The sequence below is a fragment of the Castanea sativa genome, chromosome 12 (assembly GCF_040712315.1).
Source record: "Castanea sativa cultivar Marrone di Chiusa Pesio chromosome 12, ASM4071231v1".
In the NCBI taxonomy this organism is placed as follows: domain Eukaryota; kingdom Viridiplantae; phylum Streptophyta; class Magnoliopsida; order Fagales; family Fagaceae; genus Castanea; species Castanea sativa.
This window is the reverse complement of record NC_134024.1, coordinates 3,858,209-3,883,246: the sequence shown is the minus strand read 5'-3', so window position 1 is coordinate 3,883,246 and position 25,038 is coordinate 3,858,209. Positions and strand designations below refer to the sequence as shown.

Sequence of the window (25,038 nt, the reverse complement as noted above, 5' to 3'; positions counted from 1 at the left end):
ATTTGTAGTCTCCCAAGCATAGTACAAGTGATAATAAATATATACATATACATATACAGCTATCTAGCTTTTTACTAATAAATATAAAGCTTCCAGTGTTATAAGCGAAAAAATCTAGGATTTTATATTCCCACCCCCGATTATAGATGTATAAATAATAGAAGAATCGAATCTTATGATATAGAGTTGGACTACAACAAAAATCATTATTCTCTATCCATATCTAATTAATTTGATCATAATGTTTCAACTTTCAACTTCAAATTTTATTTACATTATTCTCAAAATTTAAAAAAAGACTTCCAATTTAAAGCTCAAATTATGGATTGGTTTAGATCCATCACCTCTTTGTTTATTGATTATTTTTTTTTTTTATACTTCTGTCAACTGAATTTGATAATACTTCAATCAATAACATTATGTCAATAATCACAATAAATTAATAAAATTGCAAGCAAATATATTAGGTAACAACTTAATTGCATTTAATTGAATAGATCAAGTTCTTGTTGCATCGCAATGAGTATTTATAATTTACTCATTCGGTTTTGGGACGGTTAATTCACAAATATTGTCCTTAAGTCATGGGAACAAATTCTTAACATTCTCCAAACATTTTTTTGACTAAAGTTTAAGCCAATAGTTTTGTAGTTTGACTAACTGACACCTCTTAGAAGTTAACAGAAATATTCAAGTTTCAAATCCTCCCACCCCAACTATTAAAAAAAAAAAAACTTTTAAAATTGATATTAAATTATGAGATCATTCTAATATACACTTTTAAAAAAAAAAATAATGCACCATACATAGAAGAAAGTGAAAAGGGAAAAAAAAAGAAAGTAAAAAGGAGTACTATTCTTTAGAAAAAAAATAAAAAGAGTATTTATTAATTTTAAACTCCAAATGATATTTGCTCAATAATGAAGATAACTTTTCTAATCTTAAAAAAAAACAAAAAAAACAAAGAAGAAAAGAATAACTTAGTTTTAAAATAAATAAAAATTCTTTACTTATCTTATTATTATTATTTATTATTCCTTTAATTTTCTTGGTTGAAAAATGCTAAGCCGTTCATCATAACTTAGCCCACAAGTAAATTAAGGTCCCACCTAAAAATCAATCTTCCATATTTGATATTTCACTCCAACACTGCCTTCCCAGTTACCAAACCGTACCTTATCCACACAACACAACACAACACAACACAATCACACGTACGATCAAACAGAGTCCTATGTTTGTCGTATCAACGAAATTTCATTATATAAAAATTACATATCCAACTTTACAAGACTCCTCCTTCCATTATTATTCACTTTCCTCTCTCTCTCTCTCTCTCTCTCTCTCTCTAGCTTCAGAGTCCCTTGTCCTTTTAATTTCTCAGGTAAGAAATTCTACACTTTGGATATTTCTCTTTGCATTAAATTTATTGAGAAAAATTGGATATTTTTGTAACAAAAGAATGGGCGTTTTGAGTCTCAGATTTATTTTGATTTATTCAAACTAGTTTTTTTTTTGGGGGGGGGGGGGGTGGTGGTGGTTATTTTCCTTGGTTTTCTCGGCAGCCAAACAGAGGGCTATTGAATTTCCTGTATGGTTTTGTGGGTTTGATCTGATTTGATTGGCTAATTATGAAAATGTGTGGATATTTATTGGTGATTAATACTGTTCTCTGTGTGTGTATTTGTTACTCTTTTGGAAGGTTTGATTTCTTGTGGCTGATCTTAATTTAATTGAAATCTTAGCTTTTTAAAAGTGTGGGATTTGGTCCTTGAAAGTTGTATTATTTGAAATTTACCTGTTGATGCATTGAAGATATTTTGGTGGTGCAAAAAGAAGATATTTTGGTGGTGCAAAAAGAAGATATTTTTAGGAGGAGAGTGAGGTTTTAGTAATTGTATAATGAGCCCAAGAAAGAAAGAAAGAAATAAATAAATAAAGGGAAAGGAAAACTAAAGGGTTTTGTGCTTTGATTGAATATATGAATTTGATTGAATGAATTCAAGTATTGTATATTGGAGGAGCTTAAACTTAATGTGATTGTTCATAAGATTGGTATCTTGTATGACCGATTGATAACTAGAGTTGCATCAGTGCAGCTGACCCCGAATATGTTCTGACTGATGTTGATTGTACATTTTAATATTACATTGTTTACTAGGGATGGAGACAGGAATCATGGTATTAATACATACATATATGTGTGGGAAAACATACAAATTTTTCTAAAGTCTAACGATTATACAAAAGTTGTCTTGTTTCTATAGTTATGTACAAAAGGAACCAACAAAATAGTTTTAGCATTGATAATCAAAGTTATGCTTGATGAGAATCTTTCATAGAATAACATTAAACTGTTATGATCTCCATAGTGAAATTCTTAGCAAATTTCTTTCTAATATAAATTACCAATTTGTTTGTCAAAATTGAATACAAGAATCAATACTACTAATGAACTCTTCAAATAAAAAAAATAAAAAAAATTGGGGAAGAGCAGTCAATGGTAATCATCAGAGTTATTATTAGCATTGTTTTGAAGTAGTGTGAGTTGAAGAGCAGTTATCATGAGTGGACACCATAGGTCCCAAATCCTATCATGTTTATCATAAAAGGAATTTATAACTTCTGATTGAGATAAAGTCTGTTAACAAAGTATCAGTGCAGGAGGTGTAGGAAAGGTTAGTTAATGGCAGATGTTGCCTCCTCAAAGAAGAAATAAAGGAAGGGATATACACCTAGAACTGAACAAATCTGGAATTTAGTGAAATACTAGTCCCCAAATCGGCCTTTGTCTATGCTGCCCCCCCCCCTCCCCAAACAAAAAAAAACTATATATATATAATAAGATATTCCTGAAATCTGAGATGGAGATGGAGAGCGGACCAGCCATAGAATGTTACAGATGCTATACTATAAATATACAGTTGTCTAGAGTTTTAATCTTGTTGGCATAGATGCAAGTGATGTCTATTATGATATATGTTCTTATTTTATTTTATATAATAGAGAACTCAATGACAGTTTACATCAATAATTGCCTGCAGGTTTTCTGATTTTATATAATGGGTGGGAGTGTAATAGATGATGACTGGGAGCTTACCTCCCCATCCAATGGAGTTCGAACGGTGGTTTTAGTTGGACGTACAGGGAATGGCAAAAGTGCAACAGGGAATAGCATTATTGGGAAAAGGGCCTTCAAGTCCAAGGCAAGCTCCTCTGGTGTTACAAGCACTTGTGAACTGCAGAGAACTGTACTGAGAGATGGACAGATTGTTAATGTCATTGACACTCCTGGTATAAATTTACCAATTTGTATTACTAAATAACGTATGGTTTACTGTATTTAAGAGCTATGTTATTTGAGCTTTCCTCTCCATATTTGTTGATGTTGGGGGTACACAATGACTAATGTGAATGTCATTGCAGGGTTGTTTGATTTTTCTGCCGAATCTGAATTTGTTGGCAGAGAAATTGTGAAATGTATTGACTTGGCAAAGGATGGGATCCATGCAGTTCTAATAGTTTATTCAGTTAGGACCCGCTTTTCACAAGAAGAGGAAGCTGCACTTCGTAGCTTGCAAACATTGTTTGGAAGCAAAATTGTTGACTACATGATTGTAGTCTTCACTGGGGGGGATGAACTTGAAGATAATGATGAGACATTGGAAGATTATTTGGGTCGTGAATGCCCTAAGCCTTTACAGGTTACTTTTAGAACTGTTGATAACTTTACTTCTTAAACTTTGGTTTAACTTAGGCTTACCTGTTTGTTGAGTTTTTGTTTTTGAGAAATGTAGATAGACTCATGAAATACTTAAGCTTACTGTAACTAGTTTGTATCAATTAGCACACATGTTTTCTGGCTGAACACCTTAGAATTTTATGCCTCTTCTGCTTGACCGTTTCTGTCTTGAATGAGAAGGCTTACACATGCTAATTGTATGTTTGATTTTAACATTGATATAGGAAATCCTTGTTTTATGTAAAAATCGGGTTGTGCTTTTCGATAACAAGACTAAGGATGAAAGCAAGAGGGTTGAACAGGTTCAGACGCTTCTTTCGCTTGTAAACATGGTTATAGCACAAAATGGTGGACAACCGTATACAGATGAGATATTTGCTGAACTGAAGGTCATTGTTAAGTTATTTCTCACAGTTTCATCAAAATTCCTATGAAAGTATCATTCTAACAAATTTGATCATTTAACAGAAGGGGGCCATGAAACTCCGCAATCAACAGGAACAGGTTGATTCTCTGAAAGGTTACTCTAAACGAGAAATATCAGATTTAAAGGATAATATGCATCGTTCATACGAGGAGCAGCTCAAACGAATTACTGAGATGGTATCTTCAATGCTCCTCTATTTTACATATTTTTGCCACCTGCATCTATTTCTTCTTACACTTGGTATAATTTTGTCATCAATGTGTGAAAATAAGAACCTGGGTAAGGAGTGCACTGCTGCACTCTTGATCCATGACTGTGGAAGACCACCCTTTGTCAATGCAAGGTTCTTTTTGTACTTTCTAAGAACCCATATCTTACCTTCAGCAAAAATGTCTTATCAGGCTTGATTAATTTATGCAGAAACATACTTATCAAAAAAAAAAAAAATTATGCAGAAAAATATTTTGTTCTTTATCTGCTTGTTAGACATGAGTGTGAAGCTGCTTAAGTTAATATAATTTTTTCCTTCATTTTTTACATGATTTGGTCACAACTCAATAAATTGACCTTTGATATAGGTTACAACTTGTTTGTAACTTCTGTTTCTGGATTTTTCTTAAACTCTTGCTCAGCTGGCACATCCTCTCCTTATAAGTGCTAGGTTGAAGCTGAGCGTGACACCAATAAAAAGAAATTGTATGTACATGGGGTGTATATAACAGAATAATTGCTGAATCCATCCCTAGCCAATATAGGACTTAGATGAATTCACCAAAACATGTGCTTCACTTTGTTCAGGCCCACCTTTGCTTTATGCTTTGCACCTATGCTCTATGATACCTTTGTGATTGAGTGCCTCTTTTGCAGCACTGGGCACATGCTTTCCAAGTAAAATTTTACCCTTCTTTTCTGCTAGTTATACACATTTTAGACTTGTGGTTTATTTGCTGAAGTGGACCTTGATTGGATCTGTCTGTCTATCAGTTATATCCTACTAGAATTTCATAAGATGACAATTATCGGTAATGACCCAAAGTAAAGTGCTAGACACATCTACGCTATACCTCTAAAGGATAGTCTAGTTACAATTGAGGCTCCTTGTAGTTGTTTATAAGCCCAATGTGAGACTCATCACATGTCCACACAACAACACAATTAATTCAATAACAATCCGGGGCATTATTATTTATTATTATCAATTAATATTAAATGGATGAAATGATGTTGGTGTCAACTTCAGTGATTTCACAAATAATAAATTGCATTTTGAGTTGGTGTGTTTGGAACTCTGGAGAATGTGGACTTGTTAATATTAACATAGAAGTTGGTGTAGGATTTCATTTAAATAGTATATGGTTTTTACCATGTCAATGATTTTTAATAAAAGAAAATAGTAAGGATCAGTGCTTATAAGTTAATATCATTCTCTTATGCACTCAAGTAGCTTATAATTTATGCTCTTATTATTTGGTTATGGTTGTCCTTTCTTGTTCTTTTATCTTTAAGGATTAATTGGTTAGCTGAGTAGTTGAAAGATCTCTCTCTCTCTCTCTCTCTCTCTCTCTCTCTCTCTCTCCCTGTATATTGGTTTTGTCCTATTTATTTTGAATATTGGAAGCCATTTTCTAGATGTTTTTAAAGATATGTAACTACATGTATCTGATGTGGTAATCTAAAGTATTTAGCGAACTGCTCTGCACAACTTATGTGTGTCACAGGACCTTAATTTAGGTGGTAAATGGTTAGTGTAAGCTGTAAGGTGGGTTGGGCTTGCGGTAGTGTGTTTAGTTTTCAGGTTCAAATTTTGCTTTGCCTAGAAACTTACTTTTGGATTGTTGCTTTATTCTGTCTAGTAATGAATGATCCATTGTTCTGTAGGTCGAGACAAAGCTTAGAGAGACAACTAGTAGGCTTGAGCAACAATTGGCAGAAGAGCAAGCTGCACGTCTGAGGTCCGAAGAGCTAGCACATTTAGCTCAAATGAAATCAAATGATGAAATTCGTAAGCTCAGAGAACATCTAGAGAAAGCGGAGGAGGAGCTCCGTAAGCGCAGCGAGAATCGGTGTGCCATTCTTTGAGGTAAAGATTATAAAGAAAATGTGCTGTGCAGTTCAGATCATCAAGAATATATTTTTTTCCTCCCTTTTCTGTTTTGTGTGGAGTTTTCTTAAGCGAATTTATCTAATCATTAAAAGATTTGATCCCTATGTATATGTTTACAATTCCTACATAGAATCAAAACAAGAATATATAATATAGATATGTTTTATTGACCTTTTAACTTATCCAGTTGAATCTAATCGTAGTCTTTCATAATACTATCCTACCTAGTTCTGGGGAAAAAGGACCTATACTACAGCCCTTTGCATATCCCACCAACTGATGGACTCTTGCAGATGCTTTGAGACATTCCTGATTGCCTAGTAAAATTTTGTAGCTTCAACCCTGAAACCTATAGCATTCAACTATACTGGTACCCTTGAATTATAATGCAACCATGGAGGGCCTTTTGGCTTTGGGTGCCATAAGTCATGCACTTGAATTTTCTACTGCTAGCAACTATTTTTGAGCTTCAGTAGCTTCATGATTCATCTACAATAACAAAATGGTTCTATTCTATGATTGCCTGCCAAAGCATGGTTCAGATTCCGGAACACTTTTCATAACCATTTTTTAGCCAAAGGTTTTGAGGTGATGTGGACTGAGTTCTGGATTGACCTCGCTCTCTCCTATGAAGTGCAAAAGATTAACATTGGATAAAAGCAAAAGATTAACATTGGATAAAAGGGTAGTGTTTATTATACACACCCTATTACACACGCTTGAAATGTACTGAAATTTTGTATTAGAGTGTGTAATAGGGTGTGTACTAGTAATTTGCCTTGGATAAAAATCTATGTATGAAATTATGTTTTGTAATTGAACTTATTATCGACCAAGCACAATAAACAAAAAAAAAAAAAAAAGAAAAAAAAAAAAGAAGCTAAAATGTATTTTATACCCTACTAAATCTAGTATTAATTCTAGATTGGACCATGAAGTATATGGTGATGCCGAGGTATACATTTCATTTATCACCTATTCCATTTCATTTCTCCTATTATATATTTGGTAGGTACAAAAGTTGACATTGTTTTTACAAGAAAAATAAAATATCAATCATAATAAACAAAAAAAATTAATAAAAGATTAAGATCTTCTCTTCTCTTAAAAATATTTAATATTCAAAAAAAAACGTGTGACAAGGCCAATGCACACTTCAACCAATCGTTTATCATTTATACATTATTATAGGATGCCAATGTGGTCTATTTGTTTTTCCTTAAATGGCAAGACTGCATCGCAATCTAGCATTATTTGTCCTGTTATAGTCTGACAATCACAGCACAACAACAATGGCAACTCTCTCTGGCATATCTTGTTCTCGTGGGCCTCATATATAATTTAATGTTTATACCAACTTTATACCCCTTGAAATATTTTTTTTTTGATATATAATGAAAACTTTATTGATAAGAAATGTACAATGAGTTTATTATAGTAAACTCATTGCAAAAGAGTGATACAAACAGATCAAATAATTTTAGAAAAATTTTAAGTATATATTGTACTAGTAATGTAAGATTTACGTTAATAGTACAATGTAAACCTATAATCAAATTGTATTTTTAATTCATCTAATTATTAAACAATGATGCATTTTAGAAATCATAAATTATCATTATCAACTATTATATATAGTATCCTTCCATGCTTTCCAAGCTTACTTGCCGCCACCATAAAATGTCTTGGTTGGTTTATTACAATTACTAGTAGCTAGTAATGAAAATGCTGCATTTTATTGGAGTCCGAGAATTGCCTTTTTCATGTATAACTTAGTCTCAATAAAAGGCATTGAGATAGGCAATTGTAATGAATACATTGTAACTCTACAAGGTCAATTTCTTGAATTGGACATGTTTGAAATTGAGTTAATAATGCTAAGAGCCTAGTTCGGTGATTGACATTTTCCTTTTCTTTTTTTAATATATATTTTAAGGAGAACCATAATTCAAATCACCTATCTTTCATTATTGTAACTAATTGAAATATTCAAAAATGGAAAATTCTTAGGTAGTCCCGGAGTATATATAGTGAAATGATGCTCCCTCTTCTCACATTCATGGTGGACCTCATCATGAATTTAATGAGCGGACCCCACCATAAATGTGAGAGGAAGGAGCACCATTCTCTATGCTCCGGGAGTACCTAAGAATTACTCTTCAAAAATAATTGAGTGATTAATTATTGGTTTAGCAAAAAACTAAGGACAAAGATGGACTCCCAGTCTTATCCAACAACGACCACTTAATGTTGCACTCTATGGTGAAACTCCATGACCATGGTTGCAAATCTTTGTGCAATTTTAGCCAAAATTGATAATGGGATAGTACTAGCTGTGGAGGTGGTTTGGTTAAAAATAAAAAGCAGGCCTATTTAAAGGAACCTGCTTGCCAATCGGACACAATTCAAAACAAAAAAAAAAAAAATTTTAAGAATCATTTCTTATTACAAAAACCAAATTACCAAAAACAGTTTACCACTCAAAAAATTCACTTGAGATAGGAAAGTGGTCAGTATTTTATGGTTAAAGTAAACCACACTATGGCAACCCATTGCCACTTATATCAATATCACCGCTTTCCTCCTTAAGACCCCTCTAACAAGCTTTGTGGTCTTCTAACAAGTGATTCATTGTGGTCTTCTAATAAGTGATAAAAGAAAAATGTTGTTTGCACAAGAATTTTACACAAAAAGAAACTTAAATTTAAACTAAATTTAAGTGACCTTTACTATCTAGATTATGCTCTTGGCATACCCAATATCATTGGACTAAAAAAAAGAAACTTAAATTTAGACTAAATTTAAGTCACCTTTACTATCTAGATTATGCTCTTGGCATACCCAATATCATTGGACTAACAAAAAGAAACTTAAATTTAAACTAATTCCACTACTTATATATATAAAAAAAATGATCATCATGTGCCTGGCTCTTAAGCAATAGAACCTCTGGTAGCATAAGTGAACTAGTGAAGGTAAAGGAAATGAGGATCACAGGTTTAATTATCTTGTGGATAACATACATGCCTTGTGCATTGTATGTGTCATATTGTCTTTGCCTTAAAATGATTGACAAACATTATGCAAAAGTAAACTAATATGCGATCACTGGTAGTAAACAGTAGTAAATACGCTTGGCATTAATATAGCCATTTATATTATACTCCTTAATAAAAGCACACCAATATCTTATACTACTAGGCAGAGATAAATGCCAGTGCAAGATGACCTTATAGAAAGAAATGTTGGATGCTACATAACAACAAGCCAAATTGATTCAATACTAAATAACTTCATGAGATAGTAGACAATGAGATCTTTATTTAGGCATTATATAAGACCCCACTTGCATAATTGCAGTTGAACAATTTACCTGCATAAATAAAATGAAGAATTTAAAGTTAAAACATGTATCCTTCTCTTTTCAAGTGTCAGTGATCATCAAGTCAAACATATAGAAATTTTGCATCGCTAAACTTGATAAGAATAGTATCTTAGGTTCCCATATTTGATAAATAAAGGGTATTAAACTTTAAGGAAAAAAAAGTAATTCTAAAAAGTCAGTTAAAGAATACCAAGATAGATGTTGAATGCCAACATTCATATAGTTTGTGACAAAAAATTTGAGTCAAAAGTACATATGGACCATATGGTGTATTTTTACTTGTGTTAACACTTATAGGCGCTTGTAGTTGCTTAGAGAGCTAAGTATTTACAATTACTGATGTATTAAAATTTTGTTGATTGCAAAGTTTTCAATTGGATCTTATAAGTAAACAGAAGTAGCACTAATTAGTCTACATATAAATGTTAAAAATGATGAAATAAATGGAAGTAGATAAATCACCATAGATGAAGTATATTTTGTTCTGGTTGTGAGTAGGAAGTGCTACCCTCAACTGCAATTGGAGTAAATGAATTGAGAGATAATGCTTGGAATGCATTGAGATCTAGTACAGACATATTTGAATTTGCTTGCTTAAGCCTTTCAACTTCTGCTACCTGAAAAGTAGAAAAAAAATGTAAAAGTGAAAAGTAGAAAATTGTACACGCAATGTTTATAATTTCACATGTGATATCTACATTTTTTAAACATATCCATGTTTATGACGTGTATAGATGGTGTACATTAACAAGTGTGCAATATTTAGTGCTCTATAATCTAGTCTAAGAAGTTTAGGAAATATACTTTTGCTTGAAGATAAGCATTTTCATTTTCGAGCTCCATCACCTAGAGAAAATTTTGGATATCAATTAGCCTTTAACAAAGTTTGACAAATAATAATATAGAAATGAATAAACAGAGTGAGATATGATTCGGTCAGCAACATTTCATGCTGTAGCAGTGAACTAGTAAGAGAATTAGATTACATTACATGAGTGGAAAATAAAATGAGATAGACAAGGGGGTTTTAAGATATTGGGCTGTAGAAGCTAAGAAATCAATGATATATCAAACTGTGGTTGTGTCTGGTCTTCCTATTGTGTCTTGGAATGCATCTTAACATTTTCTACCTTCTTTGACTTGATTTTAATGAGCCCTTGTACAATCTTGCTCTCTAATTGCTCCAGATCTTTGCTATTTAGAGAACTCACTTCCTCACCCAGTAAGTGCCTTCAAGTAGAGAAGAAAATTATAATAATCTCTTTTTATGATTCATGAATTTTAGGCTAACATAAATGCATTCATATAATTAAGTAATAAAAGTATTCACATAAGATAATAATATTTTTTGTGGTTCTATCAACTTCAAATTTATGGTCATTGTCGTTACCAACCAAAATCCATTATCAATGATATGTTTTACAATAATCACACCCACCAAACCTAAAAAAACTACACTCAAAAGGCTTTCACAAAAATAAACTAATAAACAAATCTCATACATACCAACTCACAATCCAAAAGTCTCAATACGCTAAAAAAATCCCTCATATGGTTTGGTATTTTCAACCCTAAGAACATTACCACACCACTCCTTACACAAAAGGACCACTTTAGACAAAAGTCTCACCTAAGACTTAAAGCAACCAAATTACAATAATGCATATTTAAAATCTTCAATTATATTCCCTGATAAATAATGAATACTATATTATTTTTTTAATAAGGAAAACTCTTTCCTTTCATACAAAGGAAAATAATTTTTTTAACACCAAGGAAACCAAATCCAAATAAGAATTTGAGGCAATTTTTAAGAGCCTCCAAAGTACCTTTAGTCACTGAACTTATTTATATTATTACACCATCCATCAGTTTATAAAGCCAACATATTACCGCCGCATAAAGCTAAACATATTTATTGAAAAGAATTCCCTTGATCTAACTCATTTGAGTTCTTGTGGAAAAAACAAAACTATGGTATGAAACTTCTTATATAACTCCCATTTACATAAACATCCATATATATATATATATATATATATTGCATATATCCTTAGTATAACTCATGCCTAACTGCCTAAATGGTTTTATGGTTGCCAATTGTGGGACCGCTGCTTTTTAGTAATAAACTTAGATTTCCGACTGTAATTCAAAATATTAAATTCTAGAATTATTTGCATGTTTTATCTTTTCTTTCATTTTCATTCTTGGTTGGTTGCCATGGAATAAACAAATGTTCAATGTCTTTGATAAATTAAGTATAAAGAAAAATAAATTTGAATTTTTTTTTTTTGATCATTCTTTTGCCATTTGCATTTAGAAACAATGACAAATGAAAATCACCTGTTACAATCCTGCATATTTTGGATTAGTAGCCTTAGTTTTGCAGATTCTTGTTGATAGTACTGCATTCAATCAAAAACATAAATAATATAAGAAGCATACGTCAGCCTTGTCACTTTTATAAATTCTATAGTACATATGCCAAATAAGAATAATTAAGATTAAAAGTAAGTAACAACTAACAAAAAAATTGTTAATATAAAAAGAGCACTAAGTCCTAAAAAGAATAGTCAAATTACAAATAGAATCTCGCAATCATTTATATGGTATAGATCGATCGAATATGCATTTGATTTGTGACTCAAAACATGTTCGCGCAATATGTACTCATTTAATCCAATATATTTAGGGTATTTCTGTTTTCAGGTATAAAAATGTCATAACTCATTATAATGAATACATAGAAATGACTCCCTAGAAAAAAAAAAAAGAGAGACAAGAAAGGAAAAGGAAATATAGAGAAATAGCTTACTTCATTTACTTGAGTATTTGTTTCTGCAATAGAGCTTGTTTCTGAGCTGTCCAAGCATGCATTCTTGTACCTTTCAATGGTTGATTTTGTACTGTTTTTTAAAAACAAATCAAGTTTCTAATGTTAATTGAAACGCAATTCTAAGTTAAACACATGTAAAGACATAAGTGAGGAAACAAATGTCAAATGTAAACAAACTTGAAACAACGAATCAAGGAAGTAATGGGTGCTGAATGCAGTAAATGTTAGTGGAGCTAGCTATCTTTAGTGATGTGACTTGAAGATTGATAAAAAACACTTTAGAGCATTCACATCCGGACTTGTAAATAGCAAAATATGGTATATTTTAGCACCAAAGCACAAATAATATTCATTACCCGATCTTCTAATTGCAAAATTTTTTACAGTAGTGCTACAATACCGTCCTAGTGACACTCAAGTTTGTTTCCTTTGTGACATTTTGATGGATCAGAAAGGGTTATCCTTGTGCGATCACAAGAACATTATATTCTGACTATGTCTTCTTTTTCTGCGTCATTCTCTTATATACCAAAAAGTACTAATGGAAAGTAAAAGGACCAAAGACTCTTTGCAAGTCTTAAACCCTTCATGGATGACAAAAAAAGAAGAAGAAAAGATATGTTTTACATTCTTTTCACTCAAGAAAGAAAACAAAAGATGAGGGAATGGAATTTCCAAAGCTAGAATTGGTAGAAGGTAACCAAAGAAAATAGATCCTGAAAAGGAAAGGTTCAGAAACAGCCTTTCCATATACTGTGCTAATAGGCCAAAGATTCTCATTTATAGTAACACTAAAAAGAAAGGTGAAATAGGGAGAAAGAGAGGCAGCAAGATAGTTCAGAGCAACCACAGTATGCCATATATGGAGTTAGAGAACATTTAGGGCCTGTTTGGATTGAGGGAGGGGGAGGAAGAGTGGAGGGGAGTAGATTAGAGTTAGCTAAAAATAGGCTAATTTTGGGCCAATTCCACTCTACTCTACTCTCTCTCGCTCTCTCTCCCTCCCCCTTAATCCAAACAGACCATCAGAGCTGACACCCTAGATTTATTTATTTCTTCCAAATAGGTCAGTCATTTCGGTGAACTTAGTTAATTTTCCTTCTTTGATGATGCTTAATTCTCTTGTTAGTACTAGTATTATCATCATTATTATTTGACTTGTAATTATTGTCATTAGTTGTTGGGATATACGTTGAGCAACTTTGATTACTTGTGATAAACCCCTCACAATTTCATAAGTTTATTATTTGCGATAAAGGGTGTTAAGCTTAACTAAATTGGAATAATGGCCGGACCTGTTGGAATTAGTGCATAAATACAAGTAATATAAGTTATTTCGCCCAAAGGGGTTTCCACCTAATTATTCTAACACCTTGTATGGTATAAACAACATATAGGGAAGCACTTATGCTTGTTAAGTCAGTTTTATGACTCCTAATTATTAGGATCTTTTTACTGTTGTTATTATTATTATTATTTAACTTTTATATGATAACGTGTAGGGTGTAGCTGAATCTCTTTAGTTATATCATGGTTAAGGTTGTGTTGCCAACACAATTTTGTCACGCATAATAGCTTGCCTTTTCTGAATAAAGTGTCAGATTGATGATTGAAAAATTGATTCCACAATTTTCTAATAACTTAACCTTTTAAAACAATAGTCAATAGTTAATAATTTATTTATGATATTAAACCAGCAAGTAGTATTAAGTTTGAACCTGACTTCAATCTCTTCTTATTTTAAAATGTTAAAATGCAAAAGTCCAATATATAAGAGAGAGAGAGAGAGAGAGAGAGAGAGAGAGAGAGAGAGAGATTAGTTGAACCAAAATGGATAATAAAGTAAATTGAAACTAAGGACACCCAATTTTTAAGGTTCAGAAACAGGTGGATATTTCATGTCAGAAACTTATGATATGTGCCACAGAAAATCAGAAACTTTCAGAATCACTATAGTGTTTCACTTGTTTTATTAGAGAAGAGAGTAATGGTAAACCCTAAAGCACTTGTAGACCACGAGCCAACCATTAAAAACTAATAGAACGTAGTCTGTGACTTTTGGCATATTAGCTCTTAGCATGGGATTGGTAAAAGAAAGAGAGACCAAAAACTTCACTAATACTTTTAGAACTTTCACTGTGAAGTATACCAAACGAAAGTGTACAGTACACACACGGTCCACGGAGTACAAAATATCAAGCAATTGGCTGTCAGTCAATAAATATAAAAGAAATGATAGGAAGATTTGAGAGCTAAAGGTGGAAGTAGAAGACTACTTCAACTGAGATCCGCAAACAACAGAAGAGGAAAAAGGATCAGAACCTCTGCAAGTAACCTTTTTATTTACACTGCTAGATTCTCAAAGATCACAAATCTAAAAAGTGAAATCAAATAAGTGTAAAAGACATCTAGCAATGATTTGTTTCTTATGGCTACTGTTGGTAAACATACGTATTTTTATGCAAAAGTGCTGCTAGAGCTGCATCTGGGAATTTGTTGCCTTTTCTTCATGCATCTCAGTCTTATAAAACAACTGTGAGTACATATGAACACACTGTGAGATGCAGCAGTGCATTATTTTCATCAATGCTTGGATGGATATCTTGCATTTTTATGTATTTTTCTCCTTGTTTTGTTAGCAAAACCAATTGGTTTTCGTGTATAGTTTAATCCTTATTGCTAAGTATATAAAATGAAGGATCTCTCTCATTTTTCCTGTAGACGACGAAGCCAAATCTGAGAGAGTGAGAGTGAGAATGAGGAGAGCATGTAAAATGTCTATTTGCTCTCCAAGTTATAAACTATTAATCGTGGTGGATGAAGTAAAAAGGTTTGTGCCTCAATTGCTAGGATGCATGAACATGGACACGGATACAAATACAGGTACAGGTACAATATAGAGACATGAGTAATTTTTGAAAAATTATAATACGAAATGGCAGGTACGATACTAGTATAACATAGGTACAACATAAATATGACAAGGGTACGGCATCCTAAATGAAATATCCGTGTATTCTAACTCAATTGTTCAACACAGACTCAAACATTGTCAACCAAGTTCCCGGCATAATAGGCATCACAACTCCACTGCAGGTATTTCCAAATTAAAGATACTTGTTTCTAGATCATCTCATGAAATATGAAACTCCCTTTTTCCATATTAATATGCACACAATAATGCAGACATTTCTCAAAAAATACTTCAATTCAAAGAATATCATATGAAAATTCTAATATATTGTTTTAAGAGATAACTGCAACTTTGTCTTTGTTTTTGTTGTTCCTTTTTTCTAGGAAGCAGCATGAATGATACTTGCACAAATCATTGGTAGTCTCCTCCCTCTCCCCCCCCCCCCAAAAAAAAACCCTATATATATATATTAGCCACGTTTTAAAAAAATGGCTTCCAAAAATTGCTGTAAGCTCATAAATGTCATAATATAGTACTTATAACTCCATTTTTGTATCTTCACTTTCATTTACCTACTTTGAATATATTTTGCCCTCACTCTCTTCCTTTAATTAGATCGTTACACAAGTCATGACACAAAAGAAGACCATAATTTCCACATATAAAATATATATACTTAGAATTTATTAATTTTCTATTTGTAGAAATACCGAATAAACATAAAATTATAAAGATCCATGGTATCAATGTCAAAATAAGAAAAATAAATAAGTACATGATCTATAGATGAATTAGGAGATCCCACAAGACAAATATATACTTTGGATTTAGCTATTTTCACCCAATGAGCAGAGAAAAATGACAAACAATGAAATTGAAGATATGTGAGGTTAATTTACCTGTTGCTTGCATACTCATAAAGCCGTCCACGACTGGAGAAGATGAGAAGAGCCACTTCAGCGTCGCATAGGACAGAAAGTTCACAGGCTTTCTTTAAGAGCCCATTTCTCCTCTTGCAGAAGGAGACTTGGCGTTTTGTATTGTTCTCAATCCGCTTGATCTCAATCTTTCTTCTCCCCATTGCACAACTTGAGAGGCCTAAACACATTAGAAAGTGACTTCATGTAGTTATATGTTACTTTCTTTAGCAAAATCAGTAGGTTTCATATTAAGGAGAAGCATAAATTAAGGGCTATAAACTACTGTTGAAACTTGCACTTGACCTAATAACAAAGCCAGATCCTACAGTAAAATGACTTAAGATTTTTGTTTATGTTCTTTGTTTGTGTTTGTGTCTTTTTTGTGCAAGTGTTATGTGTGTTTTTAGGGTTTTATGGTTACACTAACCAAATCCATGATCTTCATGAGATTGAGAAGCTCAAAGACTAGAAAAATGTCAAAATCATGCTCAAGAAAATTGAGAATTTTTTGTTGTAAAAATCAGAAATATATATATTAGGACTCAAACTTGGCATGAGACTTGAACCAATGGCCTAATATTTTTCATTAATCATTTGAGGGAAAAAAAAAACAGAAGAATAAGGAAATCTCCTTAAAAGAAACACATTTCCTTACAAAGCCGAGGAGATGCTAGAAAATAAGTTTAAGAAACAGCAATGAAAGATAAAGCACCATCATGAACTTATTACATAAAACCGTGAGTTCTAGAACCCAAAAAAAAAAAAGTACGTAAAAAAGAGCAAAATCAATAATATCAAGCAAATTTTTCATTAATCATTTTGTGGAAAAAAAAATACAGAAAAAGAAAAACTAGAAAATAGGCTTAAGAACTAGCACTGAAATATAAAGCACCATCATGAACTTATTACATAAAACCGTGAGTTCTAGAACCCAAAAAAAAAAGTAAATAAAAAAGAGAAAAATCAATAATATCAAGCAAAATTTTCATTAATCATTTTATGGAAAAAAAGAAAAAGAAAAACTAGAAAATAGGCTTAAGAACTAGCACGGAAATATAAAGCACCATCATGAACTTATTACATAAAACAGTGAGTTCTAGAAGCCAAATATATATATATAAAAAGAACAAAATCAGTAACATCAAGCAAATTTTTCATTAATCATTTTGAGGAATAAAAAAAAAAACATTTCCATAAAAAGCCATGGAAAAGCAAGAAAATAAGCTTGAGAAACAGCACTGGCTTTGTACAAAATATTCTTTTGTCTGAAAACAGATCCAAGAGATGAATTCAAAACTACACCTACTTTGAAATAAATTCTACAACTAGAAGAGATGTGATGAGGTAGGCAAGGCAAACACAGACCTGGCTTTGGAACTCACTCCTGCTAGTTAGTTTTTGGAATTTTTTTCTAATACCAAACAAACTTTGCATAGAGCTCTAGTACTACTTCTCTTCTCCTTTAATAGCTCTTTCTGTCTTTGTCTACCTATAGAGAGAGAGAGAGAGAGAGAAAATGATGTGGGGAATAGTGAGTTGCTAAAATTCCATACAAGACGTAGTAGTTTTTGTGCTAAGTGCGGATGCTTTTGCAGGTGCAATTGAGCACCAAATAGGGCAAAAGCTTATCCAATATTTTTGTTTTTTTATTTTGTGAGTGACTAACATGCCCTTCAAGAATCTATCTCATGAATCTAACTTTTATATGTGTCTCAGGCATGCCTTATTGCATATGATGGTGTCTGTCTCTCTGAGACTGAGAGAGACTGATTGATAATGTGTGAAGGAAACAAAAATGTATCTTCTGCATTAGATTAGGACATGTGCAGTCCATTAATATGTGCACTAGGATGTCAACGAGGAAAAGAAAAACACATCGCTCTGTTTGTTTTAATAATGATGTTTTCTAGAAACTGAGTCATTTTTTTAAAAATATTTTCTATAAAAATTATCTTATTTTTCAATTTTTGGTAGCAACTTTAAATAAGTTGAAAAATAACCTCTTAACTTCCCTTATTTAGCTTGCTGTGAGATAGAGTTATTTTCTAAAAAAATTTAATGGAAAACAATCTCTAAAAATAAGCCATACTTTTTATATTGACCGAAGATAGTTTTTCTTTGACTTATATTTTTTTATGCTACCAAACATTGGAAAATAAGGAAAATTATCTTTACACAAGGTTTTCCATTGAAACATAAATGATCATTTTGATGCCAATTGGCAATCAGTCTAGGGATATAAATTTTTGTCACCGATATTAAGGATGTTATAAATTTTATCATCTAACTTTTACAAAATGATTGATGTCCCAGCAATTAAAAAATAGCAATTTAAACATTCATATATGTGTGATGATAGATTGTTACTAATTTTACTATATAATTTATACAAATTTATGTACGTGTTATTAATCACAAAAAAATTATTCATACTTTATTTTTTATGTTTTTGAAAATTTACCAGTTAAATTCATTGTTACATAATTTGCAAAGTTATATAGTAAAATATGTCGTATTTTTGGAATTTTTCTTAATTTACTATGCTATCAAAATTCCCAAATCAAATTTATTACCACATTAATTTATGTAATAAAGTTTGTAGGATTTTTATCATTTTTTTTTACTACTACTACTAACATAGTGCCATGTGATTAATACAAAATAAAAATAATATCATTAATGACTGACCCAGTTAAAAATGATGTTTCAATCATAATAGGACATGTCAATTATTATGAAATTTTTTGCGTTTTGAGGTGGTGATAAAAGTTTGGCATATTATATTTAGCATTTAATCACTTTTTCTTTTTTTAACCAACATTTTAGTATGTCTCAATAATAGAGCTCAAATGCTATGGTTTAGGGCCACATTTTCCTTGCATATATGGACGTTGTTCTTAGGCACAATGTTACCTTGAAAAATGAATAGCTCATTTTTCTAATAAAAAAATGAATAGCTCATGTGGTATGGTTTAGAGGGAAAAAAAAAACCAATTTAATCATCTGATGCTAATTGAGGGAGTAATATTAGAAGGTATGATTTAAGCATAACCACACTGCCAAAGTCTAATTTACATGATTTACTTGAATGATGGCTTGATTGTATGGAATATTATTTCATGATCATGAAATAATATTACAACAAAAAAATTCAGTAATTTTACCTATAAATATATAAAGTAAAATAAAATATTCAGTAAGTTTAAATAAGAATAAACTAACGAATTCCACGTTTGAACATCTTCAATAATCTTCAAGCACATATTTGTTTCTTCTAGCACCAAAAGCAAGTCTCTATATAATAAAGCAAAGGGAAGAATAAAGATTGGTGATACCAATCTTTCATATTAGTGTTATGCAAATTTGAGTTCATTGTAAACGAGGAAAGAAAAGAAAAGGAATTGGTGTTTATGTCTTAGTGTCTGTTTAGCAAATATTATTTTTGTCAACTTATTTTACTATTTAGTTTATTTTTACTATTATTTATGGGACCCACTGCACTTTTTAGTACTATTCATGGATTCCACTGTACTATTTCAGCTAACATTTACCTTTATTTATAACTAGCAAAAATTTTTCAGTTTCAACAAAGTAAGTAGATCTCAAACGGACCCTTAGTTAAAAGAAATATACGAAAGACAAAAGTTTTTCATTATTCACAATTATTACCTAACATAGTGTGATGTGATTAATTCAAAGTAAAAGTAATGTCACTAATATTGAAGGACCCACTTGAAAGTAATGTTTCAATCACAATAATACATATCAATTATTATGAAATTTGTTGAGTCTTCAGTAATACTCTTTTGACACTAGCCTTTGTGGTAATAAAAGTTGGGTATGGACTCTTATATTTATCTTGTGTCTTTTTTATTTCTTAACCAAGATTTAGTATTTGTCACTAATAGAGCCTAAATGCTATGGTTTAGGCACATAATTGGCGCCATGCATATATATGAGCTTTCCCTGGTGGCTGGTATTTCGTTTTCATAGTCAATGCAGGGTTTGACCTAGTAAAAGAAATTAACAAGAATGGAAAAATTATTAAAAATAGATTACAAAGTAGGTTTATTTTATCATTTAAAACCGATCAAGGCACAAGTTCTACACTCTTAGAATTTATGTTTTATTTTGGTTTTGAATTTGTGTTGTACACTCTTAGAATTGTGTTCTATCAATAATGGTTTGGTCACTTGGCTTTACAAAGAGAAGATGAATTCTTTGCTAGTTTAACTAGTAAATTCATTTATTTTTATTGTGGGATAGCATATTAAATCACGTCCTATACTAAAATAAACATATATTAATGTCTTGGCCTAATAGTAGAGTAATTATTATAAATCTATAGGTTGTAGACTTTTAGCACCATGGCTATTGTCAATTTTCTGACATATTATATCTAGGGTCTAATGACTCTAATCTCCGGTTAAGAAAAATCTGCACAATTCTACAAAATGGAGACCATGCTTGCCTAACTTAGGGCCTGTTTGGATTGAGGCGCCGGGAGGAAGGGGGAAGTGAAGGGGAATAGAATAAAGTTGATTGAAAATAAGCTCATTTTTGGTTAATTTTACTCTACTCCCCTCCCTCATCTCAATCCAAATAGACTATTAGGTTACTAGTTGAAAATATTAAGTGCACTATTACAGGTTTTAGAACTGTACGTTGAATTGAAATCCTGGTTTTAGCTAAAGATGAGACTTGTAAATGGAAACAACTATTAAAAAAAAAAATTTCTTGGCCTCTAGTTATTTTTACTACTACTAGAAATTAAAAAACAAAAAGACATTTATTTTTTATTAAAGAAATTATTGTAGAGATCGATCCAACATGATTAATTAAGACGATTTGGCCAAGATTATTCCCTCTCAATAGGTTAAGGGAAAAAAAAAAGATAATAATAGTAAAGAGAAATATTGTATGAGCATTATATATATGGATGCTTGGGAAGTTGAGAAATTTACAAACTTAATTATTTTGAAGAAAATATTTGTATTTTCTAACTATGTTTTTTTTTTTTGGAGTATTTTCTAAAAACACAATTTAAAAAAAAAAAATCACTGACATGATTTATTGATATAGAATACAAATAACATCAATATTGATTCATAATAATATTTACTCTAATCTATATGGATGAATATTATAATGATAAAAGTTGTAACCCCAATATTGTTGCCGTTTAAATAACGGAATGGGACAAAATGCATTAGTTAATGCCTTAATGGACAAGTATTCACTTATATATGGAAAACTTTTCGAGTCATAGAGACTATAGGCTAATTGAAATTTTCTGCCACTTATGTGGGGCATAAGTTGGTCAAGTGAAAAATAAAGTCATAAGATTATAGACCTATGGTAGAACTAGTGAGACAAAGCTCTCATGAAGGCCATGTAGGTTTGGCAACGTGTGGAATGGTCTAATAGGACTTGAATACAATTAATTTGAGAGATATTCTCATTTTCTTTTAATGCAAACTAGGTACAAATTTTATGAATTCGGGGGTCTACAAAATGCACCTGAATTAGGATTAGAACCCATGTTTTCTTTATTTGAATAATCAGTAATAGTAATAGTACTATTGTTTGAATTAAAATGTTCTTTATTAAAAAAAATGAGGATTTAATTTAATATAATATAATTGGGCCAAAACTTATATATTTAAGATTTTATATTTAGGTTATGTGGTCAAACTCTCTTATCGTCAGTTGTCACTATCTTTCTATCTCTCATGCTTCTTCTTAACATTGGGTGATGTAAATTCCTTTAAATTTACTCTATAATGTGAATTGAAAGAATTTTGAGGTTGGGATTTTGTGTATGTACAATTTTGAGGATTTTTTTTTTTGATGAACAAATTTTGAGGATTTTCACACTATTTTTTATATTCCCTTAAACTAATTAAATATATAAGTGTGAAATTGAGGTTCTGAATTGAGGTGCATGAACCTTCAATATGGTAAAAAATAATAAGATCGTGATTAATTATAGAATTGAATATAAAATCAGTTTAGTTAAGAAATTCAAAGGTTAATATATATATATATATATATAAAAATCTTTTTATGTGGTAAATTTAGCTTATGAAATTGATATTTCTTGATCTATGATTGCATGAGATGTGACCATCATGTGATGAAAATAAAGCGGCTCTTCTTTCTTTGTAGAGTGGGTCCTAACATCAACATGACAATTGACAATGATGGGAATCCATAACTTACAAAGTGGTGGAAAATTTCGATTCAAGAGTCATAAATTTACATATCAAGACTTATTGAGTTGCTATGAAATTTACACATCAATTGTCATAAAATTTTAGTGTTTTTACACTCACAAAAATTACAATTCTCAAAGGTTGAAAATTCTGTGTGTATATATATTGTTTCAAATAACCTAATACAAAGTTTACAAACTTATTTAGAAAATAAATAATTAAAACTTTAACTATTATTATCATGGTTAATTCTAACATGACAAAACCACCCTTGAACATGAATAAATATCTTATTTGGATGAAAAATAAATATTTATTTTCTAAAAGGTTTTTGTCAAGTCTCCCAATGATGAAGTAGGTGTAATGGCTTCTTCTTATATGAGACTGCTTTTTGTTAATTACAATAATGAAAAAGGAGCATTAGAACCTAGAAGTTAGAGTTAGAAGAACACGTGATGCCACTTGACTCTATTCTTTTCACTTTTTGTGGAAAATTAGAAACATTGATAAGACACTTTTTTTTTTCTTTTCCTTTTTCTTAACAAATTATTGTAATTATCAAAAAACAATTTTATATACATATGTATTAATTATTTTAAAATGTTTCATTAATTTATAACTTAGAGTCTAGAGTCAGAAAAACATGTTATGTCACTTGACTTTAGTCTCTTAACTTTTACATAGAAAATTGGAAACATTGATAAGACGTTTTTTTCTTCTTTTTTTATATTATTATTCTTAACAAATTAATGGCTGAATGCATTGCTGCACGTTTGGCCAAAATTGCTGAACTGCCCTCACAATTTTTTAATGAGATGAAAATACATATTTCCCCTTCTTTCATATTTCATCTCCCAACACTTGTCTCACTCTATCAATTTTTTTTCTTCCACACTTTCCATTACAATAGGATGAAGTCCAGTGACTCACAAATACAAGATCAAATTCATATGTTATCACCAATAGTGATATTTTGATGTACTTTCTACCAGTAGCTATTCATTGTCAGACTCTACAAATTTAGATAGTACATAGCACATAAATAAGCCATCACATATTCACATGAGTTCCCGACTCACATAAATTTCCATAGCACATAAATAAGGAAATTTATGTGAGTGGGAACTCATGTGAATATGTGATGGCTCATCACTTTGTTTATCTTGGTTTATTATGAAAATGACCATTTGTTTCAGTTTAAATGTCAAGCTCGCCAAAGGCTTCGTAACTGAATTGACATCTCCTCATGAATAAATGATTTGAGGGTCTAAGGAAGAAAGAGTTCAAACTGGAAAGCTAGCAGCATGTTGTAATTATTTCTCAAAAAAAAAAAAAAATGACAAGCTCTAAATGTGCTGGAGTATTTATTACAAGAAATTTATTGGTTTCATGTTTCCTATGCCAAATATACCACAAGAGTATACTACCTTGCATGTAAAACAAAATATGCTATTCATTCAAGCTAGAACAGTTTTGAAGCCAAGTGTATGGCTTATTGGCTATTATATTAGATCATCAATTATTAAATTTACAGAAACCTCACTTTTAGTCTTTTTAGTAAAATTTAATTTGTGAGTAATATACCCAGAACTTCAAATACTTTTTTTTTTATTTGATTCCAAAAATTCATAATACCAAAGTAATTGAAAGACCGATTAATACAAAAATGGATAATGCAAAGGATTGATAGTTTTAAAGTAAATTTGGGCTATTTAAATCAAATTGATGATAGATTGGTTTTTGATGCTCAATATAATCAAAGACATTATTATTTAAATATCCACTTCCTCTTGAAGCAAACAAAAAAAAGATATGTATGTGAGTCTATCTCAACTATCAAAGTTGTTTGGCGCAATTTGCTTAATCATAATTTTATTTGTCAATTTAGCTCAATAATCATAAAATAAACTTGCCATCTTCAACCTGAATGAATCACTTTCAACCCCAGTTTTCCTCTTAAAATACCAAAGTTTGGTTGGATGTGCTTTAATAATTTTTGCTTATTTGTTGAAAGTACGGTGATCATAATTTTTTAGAATCATGGAGAGCTTGTATGAGTTCTGAAACTATGAAAATTTGGTCTTAGTCCGCTATAGTTCTTACCAAGCTGCTACTCTAATGCTTAAACATCTCCCAATTTGGTGGTGAATCAGTTGACTCAGTGACTCATCGACTCAATACCAATGTAGAACTCATCAATTCATTTAATAACTAAGTTAGAAGTAATTATTTAGTACACTAAATGTAATATATCCTCCCCCACGTAATAGTGAGTGCATTACTATAAGAAAAAATATATTCATTTTTGATAGATTATAAGAAGGGATAAAAAATTGCTCATCTAATATGAAATAATTTTCCCTAAAGGCATTAATATCATAAAATGTATACTCCAACGGCTAGCTTTGATTAAACAAAGTGTTTGACTTTGCTTGTGGACTAGTATTTTTGAATTGTCATGTTGATTCTAAGTAATATATTAAGATCCCTCTTTT

The 25,038-nt window shown here is 31.1% G+C and overlaps 2 protein-coding genes across 6 annotated transcripts; one reads left to right on the top strand and one right to left on the bottom strand.

The window, feature by feature from the left end:
- Positions 1 to 1,196: 1,196 nt before the first annotated feature.
- Positions 1,197 to 6,451, top strand: LOC142619833 (immune-associated nucleotide-binding protein 9). Its single transcript, XM_075793137.1, has 6 exons — positions 1,197 to 1,384; positions 3,045 to 3,294; positions 3,427 to 3,704; positions 3,967 to 4,131; positions 4,211 to 4,345; positions 6,048 to 6,451. Exons 2-6 carry the CDS (start codon positions 3,063 to 3,065, stop codon positions 6,246 to 6,248), a joined length of 1,011 nt encoding a protein of 336 aa, XP_075649252.1. The 5' UTR covers positions 1,197 to 1,384; positions 3,045 to 3,062; the 3' UTR covers positions 6,249 to 6,451.
- A 2,930-nt stretch (positions 6,452 to 9,381) lies between these two features.
- LOC142621097 (agamous-like MADS-box protein AGL11) lies at positions 9,382 to 17,832 on the bottom strand. Of its 5 annotated transcripts, none has more exons than XM_075794412.1 (8): positions 16,756 to 16,876; positions 16,308 to 16,506; positions 12,474 to 12,564; positions 12,002 to 12,063; positions 10,789 to 10,888; positions 10,463 to 10,504; positions 10,121 to 10,275; positions 9,395 to 9,646 (listed from the first exon to the last, which is right to left on the bottom strand). In XM_075794412.1, exons 2-8 carry the CDS (start codon positions 16,487 to 16,489, stop codon positions 9,643 to 9,645), a joined length of 636 nt encoding a protein of 211 aa, XP_075650527.1. In that variant the 5' UTR covers positions 16,490 to 16,506; positions 16,756 to 16,876; the 3' UTR covers positions 9,395 to 9,642. The 5 variants fall into 5 exon arrangements, with proteins under 5 accessions (XP_075650529.1, XP_075650525.1, XP_075650527.1 ...); XM_075794411.1 differs by lacking the exon at positions 16,756 to 16,876 and adding an exon at positions 17,694 to 17,832 and having other exon boundaries at positions 9,396 to 9,646; XM_075794410.1 differs by lacking the exon at positions 16,756 to 16,876 and having other exon boundaries at positions 9,383 to 9,646; positions 12,474 to 12,543; positions 16,308 to 16,631.
- Between the last annotated feature and the right edge of the window lie 7,206 nt (positions 17,833 to 25,038).

Coding starts and splice junctions, on each gene's coding strand:
- LOC142619833 (XM_075793137.1), top strand. CDS start 3,063: ATGGGTGGGAGTGTAATAGATGATGACTGGGAGCTTACCTCCCCATCC. Junction 3,295..3,426: donor TAATGTCATTGACACTCCTG/GTATAAATTTAC, acceptor ATGTCATTGCAG/GGTTGTTTGATTTTTCTGCC. Junction 3,705..3,966: donor AATGCCCTAAGCCTTTACAG/GTTACTTTTAGA, acceptor ACATTGATATAG/GAAATCCTTGTTTTATGTAA.
- LOC142621097 (XM_075794409.1), bottom strand. CDS start 16,516: ATGTGTTTAGGCCTCTCAAGTTGTGCAATGGGGAGAAGAAAGATTGAG. Junction 12,565..16,307: donor TATGAGTATGCAAGCAACAG/GTAAATTAACCT, acceptor TTTAAAAAACAG/TACAAAATCAACCATTGAAA. Junction 12,064..12,473: donor CAAATACTCAAGTAAATGAA/GTAAGCTATTTC, acceptor GATTGAATGCAG/TACTATCAACAAGAATCTGC.